The sequence below is a fragment of the Coregonus clupeaformis genome, chromosome 7 (assembly GCF_020615455.1).
Source record: "Coregonus clupeaformis isolate EN_2021a chromosome 7, ASM2061545v1, whole genome shotgun sequence".
In the NCBI taxonomy this organism is placed as follows: Eukaryota; Metazoa; Chordata; class Actinopteri; order Salmoniformes; family Salmonidae; genus Coregonus; species Coregonus clupeaformis.
In genome coordinates, this window is record NC_059198.1 from 40,231,685 (window position 1) to 40,257,468 (window position 25,784).

Sequence of the window (25,784 nt, forward strand, 5' to 3'; positions counted from 1 at the left end):
CTGCAGCACTATTGTAAATATGAGCCATTTGGAACAGTAGAAACATTTCTGCTGCAGTCAACTAATTGATAAAACAGAAAGCAGGGATGTGAAAGGGACAACAGATGGGCAATGACAGGCTAGCTATCCATTCTAATGATAACACAAAGATTTAAGAAGAGATGGTACTCTTGAGAAATATAAATTCTTTATCAAGTCTCTTTATACTTGTTTGCTGACCTTGAGGAAGTCGTAGAGGTGTTTGAGGACCCCTACCCGCACCTCGTCCAGGTCCTTGAGGAAGCTGTTGAAGATGGGCACCAGGTCGGCCGCTGTCAGCTGGTCCCCCAGGATCAGGGCCAGTTCGTGGATGGAGAACGCCAGCGTCCGACGCACCTTCCACTGGGGGAGGGAGAGGGACAGAGAGAGATATTAGAGCCCAGGCAGGCCCAGAGGTGTTAAAGGGTGTGTATGAGTCAGGGTTTCCGTTAGCCGATAAAACTGGTCATGCTTATCGGTCTATAGGTTAATTTGCATAATTTAGTTACATTAAATTGACGCGTGTACAGTATATTCGTTATGCATCTTATTTATCACACCGATACAGAGCCTTTGAGCAGAAAATCGGTCAGACAGCACGAGAGCTGCTGCTACAGTAAATGCATAAGCAACGGAAGGCCACCTTCATCAGCGCGTCACACACCACTTTGCAATGAGCTAGAGGCAGTATGCATTTTGAAAACATATACTTACATTGTATGAAACCTGAATGGTTTTACTACATGAGGCATACTTGCTTCTAAGTAGCCTAGCCAAAATCAGACCATATCCGTGGAGGCAATTTTATCAACTTTCTTTCATTATCCTGTAGCTAAAGGCACAATCCTAGTAATATTAGCAACCCATGCTAGCTGTTGCATATTAGATCTCCCCTCTTTCTACATTTCTAATGGATATTTTCATCTGTCACATGAAACCGCTGCGCTTTTGAAGTGTTTTCCCGCTAATTGAATTACAGAACGAACATTTGCGCATAGCATACTGCCTTGTGCGCATTGCTGCGCTTATAATGTGAATAAATAATAGATTATCAACAATTTAAGCTAAACGTTCTGATCTGTTGCATCAGACTCATAGCTTTTTAACGTGTTTAATTATTTATGTAGCCTAGGCCTACTGGTTGTATGAATTTGGGATCTATCGTCCCACAACTGACCCAGGGTCTGTTAGGAATGGGCTATTTCTTTCTCAACAAGCTGACCAATGGAATAGGTCAACTTTTCTACTATGGGGGATAGTAGATTGACATAGGCTAGTGATTTTGTTGTTCATTACTCGTCTTGTTGGCTGAGGAAAAGTAAATGTGGACAGTTATTCTAACGTCTTCAAAGTGCGCATCAGAATTAGGTAAGAAGGACTGCACATCATTGCATCCTTGACATGTTCTGTTAATATGATTGACCATAGTCTAAATGTGATTTCTGTCATTCTGAGCACCATGGGTGGACGCCCTAATCGGGTTACGCACCCAATGCATATGGATCCAGTAAATTTCTTGAATGTCCGGTAAATTAAAATGCTGCCGGTCAAATGTCCAGCGCCACATTTTCCTAACGGAAACCCTGGTATGAGTGTGTGTGGGACACAGGGAGCTGCCGGGGGGGGGGCGACGACACAGTAGCAGACGCATACACAGGCCTTACATGGGGGGCAGGTCAACTCCAGTCCTCATGCTTCCTGCCTCCAGCTAGCTGATTGGGGGTTGAGTCTGACCAGAGCCTAAAGGTGACAAGCCCTTTGGGCTGTGGCGCCTGAGGCAAAAGGTGTTCCTTTGCAGACAGGCAAACTCTGTGGTTGAGGACTGAATGGTGAGGGGACAGGAGTTTATTTTTGAGGACTGCAGTTGGGAACCCAACAAACAAACAAAAATAACCACACATTGGGCTTTGGATAAACACAAATGAATAAAAAAGGTGCTCGAGAAGGAGCAGAAATAAAAGTAAACCTGTCCCATGCTCCAGTCTAGGCCCTGTCTCTATCAAGGCACCCCCCGACAATAACCAGCTGGCGGAGGAAGAAATAGACCACAGTGAGAGAGAGCGCAGAGCACCACACTTCTAGGCTACATGCTAACCACACTGCTAGGCTACATGCTAACCACACCGCTAGGCTACATGCTAACCACACCAGGGGTACGTTGAGGAGGGTGCAACGTTGTGGAACGTTGAGATACTGTAGAAACGTTGCCATTAGAGCTGATGTGAATAGAGCCAACTCTACAAGTGGGCGAGGTTCTACACAATCTATTTAGATCTAAAAAGTTCCACGTTGCTTTACATTTACGTCATTTAGCAGACGCTCTTATCCAGAGCGACTTACAAATTGCTTTCTACTGAATGTGTTCATCACCTTGGAAGGTCAAACACTTTCCCTCCAAAACATGTACAGTAGAATTGACAGAGGGCGTGTGTATGGGAGATGCATATAGAAATAGAGTGTAGACCCACCTGCATGTCGGAGGCCAGGGTCTCGTAGGTATCCCGGAGGCAGTGCCAGTTCTGTCTGCCCAGGGTCATGGCCACACCGGGCAGGCTGTAGGCACAGTGCTTGGCGATCTCCATGTCCACCGTCTGGGCTCTGGAAGGGTCTGTCATGGACAGGTACTGGTCCAGCAGGGCCTGGGGGATCACATCCTGATGCTTGGATTTCTTCTCATCCTCTGGACTGAAGCTGCTGTCGCTCAGCTCAGAGTCATCGCCGTGGCTCATCTGCAGGGTCGAGGTTCGGCTCTACTCAGATACACACCAAGAGTAACTACGGTCAAACATGACAACCCAACAACCCTGCACCTTTTTCTCTAAAGGCGTGACATCACCCCCCCAAAAAAAAAGGTAGGCCTTCACCACCCATTCCCCCTCACCTCCATGTCGGAGTAGTCTCCTATGAGGGGCATTTGGTGCACTCCAAAGGGGTTGTGGTGGTGGTGTACACCCTGGCTGTCCCGGGGCTCCAGGAAGGCATCCTCTAGGTGAGAGTCTATGGTGGTGGCTCTCAGAGCAGCCGTCAGGACATCGACTTGTGCTGCAGGGAGAGGAGGAAAGGAGACATGGATGAGCAGGTGAGTTGAGTTCCACATTGCTAGATTCCTCCGTGTGTCATTATCTTGTGTGTATAAACTCTGTGTGTGTGTGTGTGTCTTCGTCAAACAGGCGTTTTCTATGCCGTATTTACACATCCTTCATTAGACAACAGTGGGCCTTTATCTGGGTGTCAGATAGCTCAGCTGTATTGTATTGTGTAAATCAGGTTTCCTGGATACAATATCGACTTGTCTGTAAAAAATTGTAACCTGCACTTGTATGCCGATGATGCTGTTGTGTATGCCATTGCCCCCACGGTTGAGCAGGCTCGATCTGAAATACAGTATGCTTTCATTGTATTACAGAAACACTTTATTGACCTGAAATTAGGTAAATGCAGGTAAACTAAGTACATGTTCTCTAGAGCACATAAAAATAACTGGTGACTTAAGCATATGTACTTTGGATGGTGTCCATATTGATCGTGTCCCTGCTTACCCAAATATTTGGGTATCTGGATAGTTGAAAAGCTCTCTTTTAAAATGCATATTGATGAGTTAAGAAGCTGAGAATCAAAATGGGCTTCTTCTATAGCAGGGTTTCCCAAACTCGGTCCTCGGGACCCCAAGTGGAGCACGTTTTAGTTTTTGCCCTAACACTACACAGCTGATTCAAACGAGCAAAGCTTGATTAGTTGATTATTTGAATAAGCTGTGTAGTGTATTACAGAGGATCGAGTTTAGGAAACACTGTTCTATAGCAATAGGTCCTGCCTCTCGCTAAATAGTAGAAAGAAGATTATTCAGTCAACGTTCCTATCGGTCCTAGACTATGGCGACATCTATATGAACACAGCTGCCAATTTTAGTACTCATCACTGCATTCTCTACTAGAAAGTTGGTTGGCCCTCTGATGTCACGTAGGTTGATACATTGCTACGTATTACAAAAAGTCCCACTGTACCTCACATCTTTACTAAACTTTAGACATGAGTTACCACACCCGGTCTCAGGGACAGCTAACTCTGGAAATTCCTTTGGTCTCTACTGATTTAACTAAAAGCTGATTTAGCTTTCTTGCACTTAAATTTGATGTTTTGGTTCCTCTAGGGCAATTCAGAAAGCTGATTGAAGACATTTTTTGCTTGCATTTTGTATTTATATTGATGTGTGTATTTTCTGTAATTTACGCAATTCAGGGCTCATCTGTAAAATACACCTTGGTCTCGGTATGACTCCCTGATAAAATAAAAGGTACAAAAAATAAGTTATAACAACAATCTGGGGCCTGTTCAAGAGGATGTTAGAAGTGATATGATTGTCTGTCAGCTCTTTTCATGCTATTTCTATCTGCAACATTCAGAACATGTCACGTCACTGAATGAATACACACTAGGCTTGTGCGATATACCGTATTACCGGGGTATTTCGAAATACCGACAACATAATTTTCAATATAAAAACAACATACAGTGGCTTGCGAAAGTATTCACCCCCATTGGCATTTTTCCTATTTTGTTGCCTTACAACCTGGAATTAAAATGGATTTGGGGGGGGGGGTTGTATCATTTGATTTACACAACATGCCTACCACTTTGAAGATGCAACATATTTATTGTGAGACAAGAAATAAGACAAAAAAACAGAAAACTTGAGCGTGCATAACTATTCACCGCCCCAAAGTCAATACTTTGTAGAGCCACCTTTTGCAGCAATCTTTAAGTCATACCACAGATTCTCAATTGGATTGAGGTCTGGGCTTAGACTAGGCCATTCCAAAATATTTAAATGTTTCCACTTAAACCACTCAAGTGTTGCTTTAACATTATGCTTAGGGTCATTGTCCTGCTGGAAGGTGAACCTCCGTCCCATTCTCAAATCTCTGGAAGACTGAAACAGGTTTCCCTCAAGAATTTCCCTGTTTTTAGCGCCATCCATCATTCCTTCAATTCTGACCAGTTTGCCAGTCCCTGCCGATGAAAAACATCCCCACAGCATGATGCTGCCACCATCATGCTTCACTGTGGGGATGGTGTTCTCGGAGTGATGAGAGGTGTTGGGTTTGCGCCAGACATAGCGTTTTCCTTGATGGCCAAAAAGCTCAATTTTGGTCTCATCTGAACAGAGTACCTTCTTCCATATGTTTGGGGAGTCTCCCACATGCCTTTTGGCGAACACCAAACGTGTTTGCTTATTTTTTTTCTTTAAGCAATGGCTTTTTTCCTGGCCATTCTTCAGTAAAGCCCAGCTCTGTGGAGTGTACGGCTTAAAGTGGTCCTATGGACAGATACTCCAATCTCTGCTGTGGAGCTTTGCAGCTCCTTCAGGGTTATCTTTGGTCTCTATGTTGCCTCTCTGATTAATGCCCTCCTTGCCTGGTCCGTGAGTTTTGGTGGGCGGCCCTCTCTTGGCAAGTTTGTTGTGGTGCCATATTCTTTCCATTTTTTAATAATGGATTTAATGGTGCTCCGTGGGATGTTCTAAGTGTCTGATCTTTTTTTATAACCCAACCCTGATCTGTACTTCTCCACAACTTGGTCCCTGACCTGTTTGGAGCTCCTTGGTCTTCATGGTGCCGCTTGCTTGGTGTTGTTGCAGACTCTGGGGCCATTCAGAACAGGTGTATATATACACACTAAGATCATGTGACAGATCATGTGACACTTAAAGTCCACCTGTGTGCAATCTATTTAACTAATTATGTGACTTCTGAAGGTAATTGGTTGCACCAGATCTTATTTAGGGGCTTCATAGCAAAGGGGGTGAATACATATGCACGCATCACTTTTCCATTATTTAAGGTTGAAGTTTTTCTTTACATACACTTAGGTTGGAGTCATTAAAACTCGTTTTTCAACCACTCCACAAATGTCTTGTTAACAAACTATAGTTTTGGCAAGTCGGTTAGGACATCTACTTTGTGCATGACACAAGTCATTTTTCCAACAATTGTTTACAGACAGATTATTTCACTGTATCACAATTCCAGTGGGTCAGAAGTTTACACACACTAAGTTGACTGTGCCTTTAAACAGCTTGGAAAATTCCAGAAAATGATGTCATGGCTTTAGAAGCTTCTGATAGGCTAATTGACATCATTTGAGTCAATTGGAGGTGTACCTGTGGATGTATTTCAAGGACTACTTTCAAACTCAGTGCCTCTTTGCTTGACATCATGGGAAAATCAAAAGAAATCAGCCAATACCTCAGATTTTTTTTTTTGTAGACCTCCACAAGTCTGGTTCATCCTTGGGAGCAATTTCCAAACGCCTGAAGGTACAATGTTCATCTGTACAAACAATAGTACGCAAGTATAAACACCATGGGACCACGCAGCCGTCATACCGCTCAGGAAGGAGACGTGTTCTGTCTCCTAGAGATGAACGTACTTTGGTGCGAAAAGTGCAAATCAATCCCAGAACAACAGCAAAGGACCTTATGAAGATGCTGGAGGAAACAGGTACAAAAGTATCTATATCCACAGTAAAACAAGTCCTATATCGACATAACCTGAAAGGCCGCTCAGCAAGGAAGAAGCCACTGCTCCAAAACCACCATTAAAAAGCCAGACTACGGTTTGCAACTGCACATGGGGACAAAGATCGTACTTTTTGGAGAAATGTCCTCCGCTCTGATGAAACAAAAATAACTGTTTGGCCATAATGACCATCGTTATGTTTGGAGGAAAAGGGGGGTGCTTGCAAGCCGAAGAACACCATCCAAACCGTGAAGCACGGGGGTGGCAGCATCATGCTGTGGGGGTGCTTTGCTGCAGGAGGGACTGGTGCACTTCACAAAATAGATGGCATCATGAGGAAGGAAAATTATGTGGATATATCGAAGCAACATCTCAAGACATCAGTCAGGAAGTTAAAGCTTGGTCGCAAATGGATCTTCCAAATGGACAATGACCCCAAGCATACTTCCAAAGATGTGGCAAAATGGCTTAACGACAACAAAGTCAAGGTATTGGAGTGGCCATCACAAAGCCCTGACCTCAATCCTATAGAACATTTGTGGGCAGAACTGAAAATGCGTGTGCGAGCAAGGAGGCCTACAAACCTGACTCAGTTACACCAGCTCTGTCAGGAGGAATGGGCCAAAATTCAGCCAACTTATTGTGGGACGCTTGTGGAAGGCTACCCAAAACAATTTAAAGGCAATGCTACCAAATACTAATTGATTGTATGTAAACTTCTGACCCACTGGAATGTGATGAAAGAAATAAAAGCTGAAATAAATCATTCTCTCTACTATTATTCTGACATTTCACATTCTTAAAAAAAAGTGGTGATCATAACTGACCTAAGACAGGGAATTTTTACTAGGATTAAATGTCAGGAATTGTGAAAAACTGAGTTTAAAATGTATTTAAGGTGTATGTAAACTTCCGACTCGAACTGTATATTTTAGAATTTCTTGAAAAAAATTATTTTTTTCCTTTCACTTCACCAATTTGGACTATTTTGTGTATGTACATTACATGAAATCCAAATAAAAATCAATTTAAATTACAGGTTGTAATACAACAAAATAGGAAAAAACGCCAAGGGGGATGAATACTTTTGCAAGGCACTGTACACAGTATCAGTCAAAAGTTTGGACACACCTACTCAGTAAAGGGTTTTTCTTTATTTTTACAATTTGTTACATTGTAGAATAATAGTGAAGACATCAAAACTATGAAATAACACATATGGAAACATGTAGTAACCAAAAAAATAAAGTGTTAAACAAAACAAAATATATTTTATAATTGAGAATCTTCAAAATAGCCACCCTTGTTGACAGCTTTGCACTCTCTTGGCATTCTCTCAACCAGCTTCACCTGGAATGCTTTTCCAAAGGTCTTGAAGGAGTTCCCACATATGCTGAGCACTTGTTGGCTGCTTTTCCTTCACTCTGCGGTCCAACTCATCCCAAACCATCTCTATTGGGTTGAGGTCGGGTGATTGTGGAGGCCAGGTCATCTGATGCAGCACGCCATCACTCTCCTTCTTGGTCAAATAGCCCTTACACAGCCTGGAGGTGATATCCCATCTGGTTTGCGCTTAGTAGGACTGGCGTATCGCTGCAGAATGCTGTGGCAGCCATGCTGGTTAAGAGTGCCTTGAATTCTAAATAAATCACAGACAGTGTCACCAGCAAAGCACCCCCACACCATCACACCTCCTCCATGCTTCACGGTGGGAACCACACATGCGGAGATCATCCGTTCACCTACTCTGCGCCTCACAAAGACACAGCGGTTGGAACCAAAAATCTCAAATTTGGACTCATCAGACCAAAGGACATATTGCTCGTGTTTCTTGGCCCAAGCAAGTCTCTTCTTCTTATTGGTGTCATTTAGTAGTGGTTTCTTTGCAGCAATTCGACCACGAAGGCCTGATTCACACAATCTCCTCTGAACAGTTGATGTTACTTGAACTATTAAGCATTTATTTGGCTGCAATTTCTGAGGTGCAGTTAACTCTAAAGAACTTATCCTCTCCAGCAGAGGTAACTCTGGGTCTTCCTTTCCTGTGGCGGTCAGCATGAGAGCCAGTTTCATCATAGCGCTTGATGGTTTTACGACTGCACTTGAAGAAACTTTCAAAGTTCTTTACATTTTCTGGATTGACTGACGTTGTCTTAAAGTAATGATGGACTGTCGTTTCTCTTTGCTTATTTGAGCTGTTCTTGCCATAATATGGACTTGGTCTTTTACCAAATAGGGCTATCTTCTGTATACCACACCTACCTTGTCACAACACAACTGATTGGCTCAAACGCATTAAGGAAAGAAATTCCACAAATTAACTTTTAACAAGGCACACCTGTTAATTGAAATGCATTCCAGGTGACTACCACATGAAGCTGGTTGTCACCTGGAATGCAAAGCTGTCATCAAGGCAAATGGTGGCTACTTTGAAGAATCTAAAATATGAAATATATTTTGATTTGTTTAACACTTTTTTGGTTACTACATGATTCCATATGTGTTCTTTCATCGTTTTGATGTCTTCACTATTATTCTACAATGTAGAAAATAATAAAAATAAAGAAAAACCCTGGAATGAGTAGGTATTTTCAAACTTTTGACTGGTACTGTATAAACCTGTTTTACGACAAAAACAGCTTTCGTTTTAAGCTTCTTTCTGGTGCTTTTTGGTAACCTCTGACAACGCCCTTAGTTTCATTGTGCGATTTATGACATTGATATACCGGTACACACCTCTCACGATTTTTCTATTTACTGCCTCTGTCCCTTTCAAGTCGGGCCCAAATATAACCTCCCTTTTGTATTGCGTAGAATGGCCAGGCCCCAGCAGGCTGCTAACCGCACATGCCGAGGCGACATCAAGGGTTTCCTTCCACCGATAACAAAGTCTAACCTCTCACAGCGTTGGCCTATAGTGCTAGCCTCTGAGCTCTACCACCCAACACTACCTGTGAAACATTACAGCTGAGCTTCTGCTGTCCATTCACGGCAGAGGAATCTTAACAGTCAACAACACTGTATTGCTGGGGTTAGCTTGGAAAAAACAGGTTGTCACTTTATTGCCCAAGGGAATTCACCCTCCATGACAACTTCTTCCTAACGGAATTATATACAGCCTACAACACACTATGAGTCACTGTCTCTATGAATGGACACACAACCCCATGTATTTCAACAGTGACCAAAATAACCACCTCTTGAGTTAAATTCCAATGTATGGTGTTTAAGTAAGCAGCTTATCTTGACCCCAGCTGTAGTGTAGACCTCTAATAGTATAGTAAAGCTGAAGCTTCATAGACACACACACAGCTCACCTTTCACGTCAGGGTCATCAATATGAGGCTCCAGGTTTTCAATCAGCTCTTCCAGCTGTTTCCGGTCCAGGATGGGTGCCGAGGCCTTAGTCTTGCCCTGACTGGAGGAGCCATAGCTGGGGGGCTCCTCCTGGCCACTTTCACCCTGCTGGAGCAGTTCCAGGTCCAGGTCCATCTCAGCGATGGGCGTCCTCCAGAAGTGGAAGGAGTTGTAGAGCTCCTGCTCAGGGATACTGTCCTGAGGACTGACAGAGGGGGACTCGTCTGCTGGCTCAGGCAAGGATGAGGGCTCAGATATGTCTGCTGGTGAGTCATCCTTCTCGTTAGAGGTTGTGTGCTTCTCAGGTGGCTCTGGCTCGTTCTCAGTATGCCCTGAAGGGGCTTCCTCCTCCTCCCGAGCCCCTGCTGTGTCGAAGGAGTCAGGGATTAGCGAGGAAGGCTCCTTCTTGCTCTTCTCGCCACAGAGGCACTCAGGACCTATGTCGGCATCCTCGCAGCACGATCCACCGTCCGAGGCGTCCGTCAAGGCCTCCGCCGCCTGCTCCCCACCCCCCTCCTCCGCCACATCCACACCTCCTACCTCCTCTGTCCGGCACAACACCCCCTCCCCCAGGTCGCCTGTCAAAATGCAGTCCTGTTGTGGACAACCCTCCTCTTGGTTGCCATTTGTGCATGCAGGCAAGTGCCTCTGAGAGTAATTCTCTGTGTTAGCCCTTAGGGAGGGGTCTGTAGTGTCCGAGTTCAGTGGTTTCTCTTCAATACTGTGGGAGAGAAAGGAAGCTAGTTACAAACAAAGCAGTTCAAATCTCAATACAAGCTTGGTGGATTTTCTTCAGAAAGAAAGGATCCAGCCATTCACGTAAATTCCCTTTTAGATGCCTGCTCAAAAGGCCCAAAATGGTTGCACCTGTTCTGTGGATGGACACAGTTGCACTCGCCCTCCTCCCCCTCTCTGAAGTACTGGCCCACACTGTTGGGGCTGGCGAACGTGGAGATGAACTGGCCCAGCGACTGGAAGGCAGCCTGACGCACCTGAGAGAGACACACAGTACGAGACAAGCGGTCCAGGAACAAACGAGTATGACATGACAATTACTTACACTCATTTAGCAGACACTCTTGTAAAGAGTAGGCAAGTTGTGCATTAAAATAAGGAAGCAGAGAAAAGCATGTGTCATGACATGTCCTAAGTGGCATGTCAGCCGTGCTTTTAAAAGATGTAATGTCAATTTTCCATAATGGTGGGCGAACTATTGGGGGAAAAAAACACTACTACTACCAGGCCCTGCAGTAAAAAACATTTTCTCTAAAAAGTTATTTTCAAACTGGAAAAGTGAGTTACCTACAGCAAACTACCTAGAGCATGAACAATGGCATTCTAGCCCCAGGTCAATGTTTAATGCCTATGCTAAAGTATTTACCAATGGAGGGGTATCCTACGAAGCAGGTTTGAGGAGTTAGCGAGGTAACTTTGGTCAACTGAGTTGAACTCGGGATAACCAGTCATACGAAAGTGGCTCACTTTTTAGTCAGGTAAATTTCTATGGTAACGAATCCTTCAGAACTAATGTGCTCTGGGGAAGGCTAACTCTACTTAGCCTGAATGAAATGACTGCGCCATAAGTTGCAAAGATTGCGTCATCATCCCCTTCATTTGAGGAAGACGGCTGATTAAATATTTTATTAAATCAAAATGTATTTTTGTGTGTGTTACAAAAATACATCACATTACACATTTAGTAATGACAGAATGCATTTTAAACTTCACGCACAGTATGACTTTTTTTTATTCCTTAATACAAAACCTTTATCGATAGGAATGGGGGAAAAAAGGTAGTTGTACATTACTAAGCACACCAAAGTCGGCACTTCAACACCATAGCTTGCTGAATTTGCAAGATGACTTTCACATCGATTTTGGCAAAAATGAAAGTGTGGCACTGACTTGCCCATGGATTGACGTTTCAGCATTGTCTCAATGAAGAATTCAGTGTTTGACTAGCCATGTGCGACATGCACGCGCAGTTAAAAGCCTGCTAGAGTTAACGGCAGGCGGACGAGCAATATCCACCGTCGTAGTGCGGATGAAACCTGAAGTGGAATGCTAAGTTAACAAGCTGGTTAGCTTTGGAAAACCCAGAGTAGATCTAGCTTGCTTCGTAGGATACCCCTCGGGTCAGGTTGTGGATGTGGGTTGCCAAATGGTAGAAAATCCATCTTTCTATCGAGTGCTCACCCAGCGGGAGGGGTCACTGATGAGGCTGATGAAGAGCGAGGAGAGCTTGGTCCTGCGCACTTCCTGCGAGGTGGACGAGGAAACGGTCATGAAGCACTCGGCACAAGCCTTCCTCACCCCCCACACGTTGTCCGAGCAGAGCTGGAAAAAGCGGGGCAGCTGGACAGGAAAGGAGAGAGGTGGGAGAGAAAGGGAAGGCAGAAAACAAAATAACAATTTCAGTTAGTCAGAGCTTGGAATGCCCTTTCCTTGTCGCACGGGGCCAAGCTACTGAGTGGAGTCACACAGAGAGAGAGCGTGTCAATGGGTCACCCGTTACAATCTCAAGGTCACAACACAGTTGCAACAGAGAACAATACACTGAGTGCAGAGAAACTGACAATACAGTGGCAGTTGGGAACGACATTAGGCACAATAGTAGCTTCTGGCTGTCAGATGACTCATTTGAGTAAACCTTGGTGTGACAAAGCTAACAAGTCAGTTGGCTGAGAATGAAACCAAAAGAGGTCAACATGTACCAGGAGTTTCTCTGTCGCCTCTCCTCCGACAACACTGCAAATGTCGCCAAAGTTTGCTGCACAAACCTGCCATAAACACACAGAAAACAAAACATCTAAAACATTGACTCAAAGCCCACGCAGATATAACAATACGTTAAACAAAAAAGCTGAAAAGACCAATACTACATGTGAGAAAGTCTGATTGAGTGTGTTCAGTCCCCATTACCCATAGACAGTGGGACAACCACTGCCTGTGAGTGGTCTAATCCAGGGTCGTGTTCATTACGGCACACAACAGAAAACATTTTTTAAAATTGCAACGGATAACAATTTCAGGTATTCCCTCCTGTTTCAGTCCGTTTTCATCCATTTGGTGCCGAATGAACACAACCCTAGTCTAGATCCTACTGACCTTGCGCACGTGGAACATCCTGCAGTCGCAACACATCTCACAGAAGCGGGGCAGGAAGAGGCGCTCTGTGATGTCCTTGCCCACCATGGGGGCCATCTTACAGATGATCTACAGACACAAACACAGAGTCAAAATAAAGTATGTCAGCATCCTCCTCACATCACATGGAGGTTTGGCCACATCACAAAAACACTACCTGCATCCTATGGACAACTTTGAAATACTCTTGCCTTGCACTATCTGCAGAAGGACAAACATTAATTTGAATGCTGGCTGCAGCCTACCTCTGTATATCACAGCTATGGTAAATAGCAAGCCAGATAAAACAAAGTGGTCAACCTCATGACATAAAATGCTAATGTTTTAAAGTAGCATATCTTAAAGTGGCACACTGGCTGCCTGGTAATATAACAATGTGGTGTGAGCATCATGTCATGAATAAACTGCTCCATACTACATCTCACACTCGTGCTTCTGAGATAGCACCCTAATCCCTATGTAGTGCACTACTTTTGACCAGAACCCATCAAACCAACTTAAGAAGTGCACTATATAGGGAATAGGGTGCCATTTCAGACATCTCCTTGGTCACGTGACTCACGGCCATGGCTTCCGTCTTGACGTCGTCGTTGCTGTCGGGGGCGGTCAGGTCCACCAGGACGGGGCACACCAGGGTCTCAATGTCCCCCCTCTCAATCAGATCCTGCTCCAGCAGCACCAACAGGGCTGCCTGGCTGGTCTTTCTGACCTGGGGAGACATCAGAATCATTATATAGAAGTTATTAATAACATTAGACAAATATTAGAGTTGCGATGAAATGTTTCTTTTCGCAGCTTAATTCATCATCGGAAAAACGTTAAATTGGTGTAAATTTAACATGTGTCAATGGCCATATAGAGGCATTTGAAAAATAGAAGAAGTATGATTAACAACACACTGAGGGATAATGTAATGAATTGTCACACGCTTGTTACCTGGTTGTTCTGGTCAGCCAGGTATCTCACGACGATCGGTAGCAAGTATTTAGAGAAGGCAAACGGAATGGAAGGTCTGTTCTCTTGACAGAAAATGGCGATGTGAGGAACTTTCTCCATTAGCTCTGCTCTTACAGTGGGCTCTGAAAGAGAAAGGTCATCCATTTAAAAATATTTTATAAACAGTAGAAAAGGGGCCAATAAAGCCCAAAGATCAAAGGCCTTTTTAAAACAAAATGATCTGATTACATCATAGACAGCAGCACCCTGGCTGGATGATGAAACCAGATCATTTTGCCATTCAAAAGGCCTTTGGGGACACAATCTCTCTGGACAAATATAATGATATCCTCCTCTGTCCATAGGGAGGATATAATTTGTCCAGAGAGATTATCTGCAGAAATACAGTTATATTTTCTTAACTTCAGATGTGAATTTAGTTAGGCCTACATTTGAAAGACATACATCAATCCACTAATAAATAGACTAGAATATTTCCCAGGCAGGCCCAAATGTCCCCAAAGCACACCCACCTTTGAAACGCTATGGGAAACCCTTTTTCATGTGCATTATTATTTACGATATTCATGATAAAGTTGTTTTAAAACATGCCCACTGCCTGACTAAGGTCCTCTCTGGTCAGTGTACTCCAGGGTTAAGGGACCTGGTTGCTACTCTAATGTATGCATGCACCATTTTCTTTTTCTTTTATTTAACCTTTATTTAACCAGGTAAGCCAGTTGAGAACAAGTTCTCATTTACAACAGCGACCTGGCCAAGATAAAGCAAAGCAGGGCTACTGCATTACGCTATCATGCCCTGCGCTTACAAGGACACTGCTAGTACACTAGCCTACATTCAGAGAATTACAGAGACCTAACCATTGCACAAATAAACTTGAGTTATCCCAGCTAATAATGACCAATCAATTTCCTAATCCCTACCACTTCCCCATGGCCCCAACACTTCGATTTCTGACACCAACAGGCTCCTGAACAGCTTCTATCCCCAAGCCATAAGAGTGCTAAATAGCTAACAAAATGGCTACACGGACTATGTAAAATATTGGTCCCATGTTTCATGAGCTCAAATGTTGTGTACAAATGTGTTTACATCCCTGTTACTGAGCATTTCTCCTTTGCCAAGATAATCCATCCACCTGACAGATGTGGCATATCAAGAAGCTGATTAAACAGCATGATCATTACACAGGTGTGCTGGGGACAAAAAAAGGCCACTCAAATTTGCAGTTTTGTCACACAACACAATGCCACAGATGTCAAGTTGAGGGAGCGCGCAATTGGCATGCTGACAAGCCGCCTCCAATGTCGTTTTCTAGAATTTGGCAGCATGTCAAACCAGCCTCACAACCGCAAACCACATGTATGGCGTTATGTGGGCGAGCGGTTTGCTGATGTCAATGCTGTGAACAGAGTTCCCCATTGCGGCGTCGGGTTTATGGTAAGGGCAGGCATAAGCTACGAACAACGAACACAATTGCATTTTATCGATGGCAATTTGAATGCAAATAAATAATGCGACGAGTTCCTGAGGCCCATTGTGAGGCAGATGCATATCTGTATTCCCAGTCATGTGAAATCCATAGATTAGGGCCAAAATGAATTAATTTAATTTCAATTGACTGATTTCCTCATATGAACTGTAACCCAGTAAAATCGTTAAAATTCTTGCGTTTATATTTTTTTCTGTATAAATATGGTATTGGAACTGACCCTGTATATAGCTTACTTACTTTCTCGTTTTTGTTCTACCTCGTGTTCTTTTTAGTACTACATTGATTACTGTGTTGTTGGGTTTAGAGCTTGCAAGAAAGACATTTCACTGTACTTGTGCACGTGACATCAAAATTTGAAACTTGGCCGATCTGAACGGCCTGGATAGGTAGAAGCAGTGGTGCACCTTCCACTATATTGCTTAGCCTACCTAACCTTAAAGATCTGCAAACATCGAAGGGTTAGGGCCAAGGGGGGTTGAACAGGGACCGGCTGTAAAAGTCAGGCTAAATGCATTTCACCTGTGTGAAATGGCAGCCAGGTGCAGTTAACAGTCAGTTAAATACACCGCTCCATCAAACATTCATAGGCCTATCTCTGCACTGGTGACCAGCTGAGGAGAACAGGCTGGCTACTTAATGACACAGAAATAGGGGCATGTCCAGAGCATGCAGACATGACGGACAGACACAAGTTTGGTGTTTTCAATACAGTCAGCCGTTAAATATGAAACAGCCACGTCTCATTCAGCGATGGGGTCTTACCTGAGTCATCGGCCAGTCGGCCCACTCTCTCCAAGACAGTGATACAGTCCCTGTCATCCTCACTCACAGCTTTAAGTGTGTCCAACAAACTTCGTGCCACCATTTGTCTGGAATTCACACAATAACAACCATGCATAAAATGAACCAATTTGACTATTCTCCAGAATAAATTTAAAAAGTCTTTAAAAATGTGTGTTTTAATAATGTTCCATTGGATAGCTACCTGTTAAAAATGTTTTCACTAGCCACGTATTTATCCAATCTTCCAAGAGGAGTCAGCATCTCATCTTGCGATACAAAGTCCAAGGCTGAAGGTATAATAATGATGTCAGACTCTGAGCTGTAGTCATCCACACCAACTAGTAGAGACATTGGAAATATAGTGCATGAGAGGCACCCACCACCACCCAGACAGGCCGGTGAGTGACAGTGATGAGGAACAGTGAGTGAATGACATGACATGCAGTAGTGGCAGAAGCTTGGCACCAATGCTAAATCTATTAGCATTTCAGCAGAAGTTAAAAAAATAAGGTCCAACACAAAAAAGTGCAGAAGCTTGGCACCAATGCTAAATCTATTAGCATATCAGCAGTAGTTAAAATAATAAGGTCCAACACAAAAAAGTGCAGAAGTGAAAATTACAGATTTAATGAGAGGAAAACATATGAATGTCATCAACATAGGCCTACAATGAACACATCTAAACATGGCAAAATGCACATAGCTTAAAAGCAGGTGTGGATCTGTGGGAGGAAGGTAGTTATATGTAGGTGGACTTATTGCATGTTGACTGTTTCATAATGGTATGGGTATGTTGCATGATGCACTATAGAAACAAAGCAATCTACCCTCTTGCAACATAAATAACTAGCTTGTACTGTAACAGTGTCAAGTAACTGCACATCCCAGTTATTGCAATACGGCCAGGCTGGGTGCATCAATTTCCCACTTTTGCCAGTCCCCAAATTGTCTAATATGTATGCTGGATAGTGATATCAATCTATAGTGAAAAAATATATAAAACGCAACATGTAAAGTGTTGGTCCCATGTTTCATGAGCTGAAATAAAAGATCCCAGAAATGTTCCATACGCACAAAACGCTTATTTCTCTCAAATTTTGTGAACACATGTGTTTGCATTCCTGTTAGTGAGCATTTCACCTTTGCCAAGATAATCCATCCACCTGACGGGTGTGGCATATCAAGAAGCGGATTAAACAGCATGATCATTACACAGGTGCACCTAGTGCTGGGGACAATAAAAGGCCAGTTGTGTCACAAAACACAATGCCACAGATGTCTCAAGTTGAGGAAGCGTGCAATTGGCATACTGCCTGCAGATATGTCCACCAGAACTGTTTCCAGAAAATGTAATGTTAATTTCTCTACCATAAACCGCCTCCAACGTCATTTTAGAGAATTTGGCAGTATGTCCAACAGGCATCACAACCGCAGACCACATGTAACCACACCAGCCCAGGACCTCCACATACAGCTTCTTTACCTGGGGGATCGTCTGAGACCAGCCACCCTGACAACTGATGAACCTGAGGAGTATTTCTGTCTGCAATAAAGCCCTTTTGTGGGGATAAACAAATTCTGATTGGTCTGGCCTGGCTCCCCAGTGGGTGGGCCTATGCCCTCCCAGGCCCACCCATGGCTGCACGCCCTGCACAGTCATGTGAAATCCAGAGATTAGTGCCTAGTGAATTTATTTCAATTGACTGACTTCCTTATAATGAACTGTAACTCAGTAAAATCGTTGCATTTATATATTTTTTCAGTATAGCTGGTTATGTTATCAAACTAATTTAGTTTAGCTAGTAAACCAAATAATCCAAACCCATTAACATTCCACATCAGGGAGGTTCAGGTTGAGTGACTAATGGCCCTGAGCGAGTATCATACTGTAGTCGAACAAAACCCAACAACCTCCCTCCACTGATGTAACTAGCTAGGTCGCTAGCTATCCTGCACGCAAGCTTGATGGATTAGGTTTGGAACCTAGCTAGCGAGGGGTGCGAGATGTTCATAATCAAATTGAATACAATGCAGTGAATCGAACCGCTTGTTACTGTTAATCTGCTTTAGCTGAGCTAGATAGCTATCTGGCCATTTCAGAGGCTAGCTAGCCAATTAGCTTGCTAGCTAGCTGGTTAGTTTATGACCTAACTGTGCGCGTGACATAGCGTTAGCTGTTACGAAACTACTTTTGCAAGCATTTAAATGTAACATGTGAATATACCTCTTTACACATCGAAGAGGGAAAAGTTCAGTAAGTTGCTAAGAAAGGGGACAGTCCAACACGTATACTCAAGGTCCACACATACGACCCCCCCCGTGAACTCCATAGCCGACAGGGCAATTATGTAGCAAGCTAGTCAGTCCCCTAGTAGTAAGAGTTCCACACTGAAAACTTACATCCGTCCAACTCCTCCTGCGAATCCTCTTGCAGCAAAGATATATCTGTAAAAACAACCAAAAACGGAATGAAAGGATACTCAATCAATAGCTTAATTGTACTTTCACTTGAAACTTTTTAAATATGGGACGGAAATAAGTCTTAATAACGCATTTCCCCGAAGCTAATGTAAATAAAGGCTACGTACCCGCCATCTTGTCCTGGTCCTACATTTAAAGTGGTATGTGCAGATGAGGCTTCAACTGGAGAGGGAGAAGATAGGAGTCGCGGTTAGAACTGAACAACGAGCGGTCCGGATAGTATAGAATCGGTTAAGAAAATCACCACCCCACCTAGAGGCGTTGATAGTAAAGTACAACGCCCAATGATTTTGAAATCAATTGCTTCAAATTCTGGTCAGTGATTGGATAATAATGTTCTATCTTGTGAAATAGTCAAAGATGGTGGCTAAATTAAGAAAGTTCACTCAAGCCGTTTACCAGCATCTATGTGTGAATGTAATGTACTGAATGATTCTACTGTTGGAAGTGATCATTTCCCGATTTCGTGTACCATGAACTTTGATGTTACTATTCCAAATAGGGTACCATTCAGAAGATGGTGCTTTCATAAAGCAGACTGGGAAAAGTTTGGTGATCATTGCTTAAAGTCTGTTGGAGAGTTGTCTTTAGAGAGGCCGGTTGATGTATGTGCTGCCTCTGACCTCTCTGATTTTGAGTGCTGCGAAGGTGGTTCCTTGGTGGACTGAAGAGTGCACTGCAGCTATTCGAGAAAGAAATAGGGTTTACAGAGTGTTGCATAGGATTAGGAATATGACTCCTGAGAATCTACTTGATTTCCAAGTAGATTCTGTCAAGAGAAATGCATGGAGACAGTTCTGCTCTACAATAGGCAGGGATGCTGAGCTGGGGGATGTATGGTCTATGTTGAAGAAGATGACTGGAAAACGCAAGTCCACTTGTCCGTAACTGATAAAGAAAAAGCTGACTTGTTGGGGTAGACATTTGCTATGGTACATAGGGTTACTTTGGATGAAGTATATAAGCAACGCAGGTGTGAGCTTTTAAATGCTCGTGTTAATGTGTATAAGAAAAGGGATACTGTTGACTCTTGGATGTTGTTTTTACCATTCATGAGATGCGTTCAGCCTTAATAGGCTGTGGATATACAGCCCCAGGTCATGATCAGTTGTGCTATGTAATGTTTAAGCATCCACCTGATGAGGTCATACATGTTCTCCTGGGATTTTTGAATAATATTTGGAGTGAGGGGGTTATACCTTCTGGTTGGACACGTGCAGTAATATTACCTTTTGTAAAGCCTGGTAAGGACCCTTCATGTGCTGATAGTTATAGACCAATATCACTGACCTCTAACTTGTGTAAACTGATGGAAAATATGATAGTCAGACAGTCATATTTCCTGGAACATATAGGTTTATTGAGTCGATGTCAAAGTGGATTCCATAAAGGTAGATCTACTTTGGATGCATTAAGGTGAGCAATGAATAAAAAAAAACTCTGGTCATGAAAGAAGTAATGGCTACAGTTTTTTGACATTGAAAAGGCGTATGACACTATGTGGAGAGAAGGCCTACTGATTAAGATGGAAAGACTTGATATTGGTGGGAGATTATATAACTGGGTTTTGGCCTTCTTATTTAATCGCTCTTTTTGAGTTAAAATAGGATCCATTTTATCTGATGCCTGTGGAGTAGACAATGGTATTCCTCAAGGCAGTGCTATCAGTCCTATTTTGTACAACATTATGAATAACGATGTGTTTTCGAATGTAGGTAGGGGTATTGGGGCTTCCCTATATGCTGATGATGGAGCTATTTGGAAGAGGGGAAGGAATGTCTCTCGTGATCAAATCTATTCAACAAGCTATAGTGGATGTTGAAAGATGGTCGATTGACTGGGGTTTGAAATTGTCAGTGGTGAAGTCTTGTATGTTCTTCTCGAATAAAAAAGTTGCTGATAATATATAGTTGTTTCTGTATGGACAGCCTATGGGGAGGGTTTCTAAGTACAAATATTTGGGTCTATGGTTCAGTGAGCGATATACATTGAAAGATCATGTCATAGATGTTGAAACAAAGTGTAAGAAGGTGGTGAATCTTATGCACTCGGTCTCTGGTTATGAATGGGGTGCTGATAGACAATCGTTGATGGATATTTATAGAGCTCTGATCAGAACGACAATTGGTTACGTGTGTATTGTTTATGGAACAGCGGTGAAGACTTGGCTTCAGGGGCTGGACAGAATCCAGTATATAGCTTTAAGGATATGCATTTAAATCAACATCTGTATGTGCCTTACTAGTGGAGGCAGGTGAGATGCCTTTGGATATACAGTGGGGAAAAAAAGTATTTAGTCAGCCACCAATTGTGCAAGTTCTCCCACTTAAAAAGATGAGAGAGGCCTGTAATTTTCATCATAGGTACACGTCAACTATGACAGACAAAATGAGGAAAAAAAATCCAGAAAATCACATTGTAGGATTTTTAATGAATTTATTTGCAAATGATGTTGCATTGCAGTTGTGTGTGGTGTTGTTGCCATTCAGCCTCATCTAGCATTGGTATGGAATAACTGATAACTGACTAAGTACCTCAGCCTTAGGAAATCTTTGGGGAAAGAAGTCACACTTCCAGTTTGCATGAATCTTTATTTGATTTCAATAAGGAAAGGGCAATACCAGTATTAATGGTAGAAAAGTACTCACTTAAAGACCCTATGGACAGATGGCTTTTCATAAAGTAATTTGGTAAGTAATGAAATACAAATTTCTGGGTGTGTGGGGAGTGGGTCAGTGACTTGAGAGGGAGAAAGAATCAGTGGAGGTAGCAACAGGCTGGTAGAGGGGGCAAGGTGGGATTGGGCCAGGCGCATCCAGGTGTCAGGCCATGGTGTCTTCAGTGACAGTCCAAGAGCTTTAGGCCCTCCGGAAGGAGAGACAGAGAAAGATAAAAGATGAGGATTAGTGAGAGCATGGCTAAGATCATAGTACACCACATACACTGGGGGTAGAGAATAATCAATAGTGTTGCTGTGGACACTGGATAATCTGACTAACACACACACACACCTGTTTGACCTCGCTGTGATACTGTAGGCCTACTTATGTACATTTTTTGAATCAATTCAGGTAGCATTTAATGTCCTGCATTTGTGTTAACCGTGGCAGCCATCATTGTAAATAAAAGAGATGTGCAGGAAGATAATCAGCCTCTGTGTCTTTGTATCCCTTCCCCTTAATGTATTTTTTTTGTCAACCAAGTCCATCTTTTCAAATAAACGCCATTTATTTCAATCTTTAGTTGAGTAAGGAGTCTATTGCTTCAGTCCTTGTATAATTTTCACTTCTTGTTACCTGGTAAATAACCAACAACCATGGATTACCACAAGGAGAATAAGGTGAGGAAACAGTCCATGTCAGCCAGGCCCATCGTTTTAAAGAAACACAATTTATTGCAATGTCTAGTTGAGTAAAATAAGTAGTTTTGTTCTGGTCACAAGTTAATCCATAAAATTGTGGTAAACAGACTCAGGCAGAATCTTTAACATTGATAGGGAAACATGGTACTGGAATGTGTCATGGCTGTATGGTAGAGGAAACGGTTGAACATATTATTATTTTGTGAAATGTATGATGTAGAAAGGGAGAGATTGTTTGACAGGATCAGATAGGTTGGACGGGAGTGGGGAATGGGTGGTATTTTGGGTGGGGGTGATGGGAGTAGTGAGGTTTGTAGGTAATCATTTTATTTTATTAGAAATTCAGGGTTAGTGAAGAGAATATAGTGGTATAGATAGGTTGTGACCGGCTTCACACTCCAGTACAGTAGGTGGCGGTGTATGAACCTGTCAATTGGTTGCGATTCGCCAATAAAACTTGAAGAAGAATTCCCACAGGTGGCTATGATGCGCATGCCCCGCCCACCTGAGGATCTGTTTTTTTTTTCAGCCTGTGTTTGAGGGGTGCAAAATCTACTTGTCACTAAATCTCACTGGATTTATTGTTTTTATTTTGCTCTTTCATATTCTTGCTTGTGCCAGTCGTTTTTTCCCGTTAACGTTACGACCGCGGAAATGTTTGTAATGACCTGTCAAACACACCCCGGTAATGGCTGAAATAGGCTCAGTGGAATACATTGCCTTTCCGTTGCATCTAAGAATATCTAAGAAAGCTTTGTCAGGGATTTAACACTTAGTCTCGACACTTATGGCGGTTTATGGTAGAGAAATGAAGGTTCAGTTCTCTGGCAAGTCCAGTGTTGCCAATTTTAGATCGACTTTGTCGCTATATTTAGCGAGTTTTCAGACCCCTCTAGCGACACATTTTCAAAAAAGCGACTAGCGACAGATCTAGCGACTTTTTCTGGTGTTATTGGAGACTTTTGGAGACTCTGACGTGAAACCACGTATCGTTCTTACACTTCTCAACGAGCAGCGGGTGCTGCCGTGGGCCCCACCCGGGCCCCACCCCCGTCCCAAAGCGCTCACAGGCCACACCCCTGTCACAAAGCGCTCACAGGCCCCACCCCCGTCCCAAAGCGCTCACAGGCGGCCCAGTCCTCACGCAGCAGTCCCTCCCAGCTGCAGTCAGAGCAGGAGATGTTCACCCCTCCACCTCCAGACTGCAAATGAATCGCGCATGCGGGAAGCCGCTGCTGACTGATCCCGCCTGGTTTACATTCAGGGCGGGATGTAAATGTAGGGTGTTTTTTACTCACTTTTTGTCTCTCCCACAATGTTATTCCTCTCTCCTACAGCGTCCATCACAATTACATGCACATGGCCAATTATGCAAATTATGTGATGACGTCATTTAGCGACTTTTAGGACAGCCAATAGCTACTTTCCTTACTGAGGAGTTGGCAACACTGCTAGCAACAGCTCTGGATGACATTCCTGCAGTCAGCATGCCAATTGCACACTCCCTCAAAACTTGAGACATCTGTGGCATTGTGTTGTGTGACAAAACTGCACATTTTAGAGTGTCCTTTTATTGACCCCAGCACATGGTGTACCTTTTTTTTTCACCTTTATTTAACCAGGTAGGCCAGTTGATAACAAGTTCTCATTTACAACTGCGACCTGGCCAAGATAAAGCAAAGCAGTGCGATAAAAACAACAACAACACAGAGTTACACATGGGATAAACAAAAACATACAGTCAATAACACAATAGAACATCTATATACAGTGTGAGCAAATGTAGTAAGTTATAGAGGTAAGGCAATAAATAGGCCATAGTGCAAAAATAATTACAATTTAGTATTGACACTGGAGTGATAGATGTGCAGAAGATGATGTGAAAATAGAGATACTGTGGTGCAAATGAGCAAAATAAATAACAATATGGGGATGAGGTAGTTGGGTGGGCTAATTACAGATGGGCTGTGTACAGGTGCAGTGATCGGTAAACTGCTCTGACAACTGATGCTTAAAGTTAGTGAGGGAGATAAGAGTCTCCAGCTTCAGAGATTTTTGCAGTTCTTTCCAGTCATTAGCAGCAGAGAACTGGAAGGAGTGGCGGCCAAAGGAGGTGTTGGCTTTGGGGATGACCAAAAGCACTCCTGAGTGGCGCAGTGGTCTAAGGCACTGCATCGCAGTGCTAACTGTGCCACTAGAGATCCTGGTTCGAATCCAGGCTCTGTCGCAGCCGGCCGCGACTGGGAGACTCATGGGCGGCGCACAATTGGCCCAGCGTCGTCTAGGGTAGGGGAGGGAATGGCCGGCAGGGATGTAGCTCAGTTGATAGAGCATGGCGTTTGCAACGCCAGGGTTGTGGGTTTGATTCCCACGGGGGGCCAGTATAAAAAAAACAAATATGTATTCCCTAACTGTAAGTCGCTCTGGATAAGAGCGTCTGCTAAATGACTAAAATGTAAATGTAAAATATACTTGCTGGAGCTCATACTACGGGTGGGTGTTGCTATGGTGACCAATGAGCTAAGATAAGGCGGGGATTTGCCTAGAAGAGATTTATAGATGACCTGGAGCCAGTGGGTTTGGTGATGAATATGTAGTGAGGGCCAGCCAACGAGAGCATACAGGTCACAATGGTGGGTAGTATATGGGGCTTTGGTGACAAAACGGATGGCACTGTGATAGACTACATCCAATTTGCTGAGTAGAGTGTTGGAGGCTATTTTGTAAATGACATCGCCGAAGTCAAGGATTGGTAGGATAGTCAGTTTTACGAGGGCATGTTTGGCAGCATGAGTGAAGGAGGCTTTGTTGCGAAATAGGAAGCCGATTCTAGATTTAACTTTGGATTGGAGATGCTTAATGTGAGTCTGGAAGGAGAGTTTACGGTCTAACCAGACACCTAGGTATTTGTAGTTGTCCACATACTCTAGGTCAGACCCGCCGAGAGTAGTGATTCTAGTCGGGCGGGTGGGTGCAAGCAGCGTTCGATTGAAGAGCATGCATTTAGTTTTACTAGCGTTTAAGAGCAGTTGGAGGCTACGGGAGGAGTGTTGTATGGCATTGAAGCTTGTTTGGAGGTTTGTTAACACAGTGTCCAATAAAGGGCCAGATGTATACAAAATGGTGTCGTCTGCGTAGAGGTGGATCTGAGAGTCACAAGCAGCAAGAGCGACATCATTGATATACACAGAGAATAGAATCGGCCCGAGAACCTGTGTAACGATCATGCTGTTTAATCAGCTTCTTGATATGCCACACCTGTCAGGTGGATGAATGATCTTGACAAAGGAGAAACGCTCACTAACAGGGATGTAAAGGAATGTGTGTATGGAAAATGTATGGGATCTTTTATTTCAGCTCATGAAACATGGGACCAACACTTTACATGTTGCGTTTATATTTTTGTTCAGTGTATATATACAGTGGGGAGAACAAGTATTTGATACACTGCCGATTTTGCAGGTTTCCCTACTTACAAAGCATGTAGAGGTCTGTAATTTTTATCATAGGTACACTTCAACTGTGAGAGACGGAATCTAAAACAAAAATCCAGAAAATCACATTGTATGATTTTTAAGTAATTAATTTGCATTTTATTGCATGACATAAGTATTTGATCACCTACCAACCAGTAAGAATTCCGGCTCTCACAGACCTGTTAGTTTTT

At 43.3% G+C, this 25,784-nt stretch overlaps 1 protein-coding gene across 3 annotated transcripts in view; it reads right to left on the reverse strand.

Moving 5' to 3' along the window:
- The window catches only part of LOC121569173 (serine/threonine-protein phosphatase 4 regulatory subunit 1-like), a 31,637-nt gene extending 12,657 nt beyond the window's left edge, over nt 1-18,980 (reverse strand). The window contains exons 1-14 of one of the 3 annotated variants that reach the window (XM_041879872.2): nt 18,864-18,980; nt 18,676-18,720; nt 16,478-16,562; nt 16,255-16,361; nt 13,977-14,119; nt 13,603-13,749; nt 13,002-13,109; nt 12,608-12,673; nt 12,090-12,248; nt 10,761-10,885; nt 9,854-10,614; nt 2,900-3,060; nt 2,487-2,768; nt 220-381 (exon numbers count right to left, since the gene is read on the reverse strand). In XM_041879872.2, the coding sequence (XP_041735806.1) occupies nt 220-381; nt 2,487-2,768; nt 2,900-3,060; nt 9,854-10,614; nt 10,761-10,885; nt 12,090-12,248; nt 12,608-12,673; nt 13,002-13,109; nt 13,603-13,749; nt 13,977-14,119; nt 16,255-16,361; nt 16,478-16,562; nt 18,676-18,720; nt 18,864-18,870 (2,358 nt within the window). In that variant the 5' untranslated portion in view covers nt 18,871-18,980. Of the gene's footprint in view, nt 1-219; nt 382-2,486; nt 2,769-2,899; nt 3,061-9,853; nt 10,615-10,760; nt 10,886-12,089; nt 12,249-12,607; nt 12,674-13,001; nt 13,110-13,602; nt 13,750-13,976; nt 14,120-16,254; nt 16,362-16,477; nt 16,614-18,675; nt 18,721-18,863 lie in introns of all 3 variants that reach the window. The other 2 variants (XM_041879871.2, XM_041879873.2) reach the window with 2 other exon arrangements.
- Nucleotides 18,981-25,784: the final 6,804 nt, after the last annotated feature.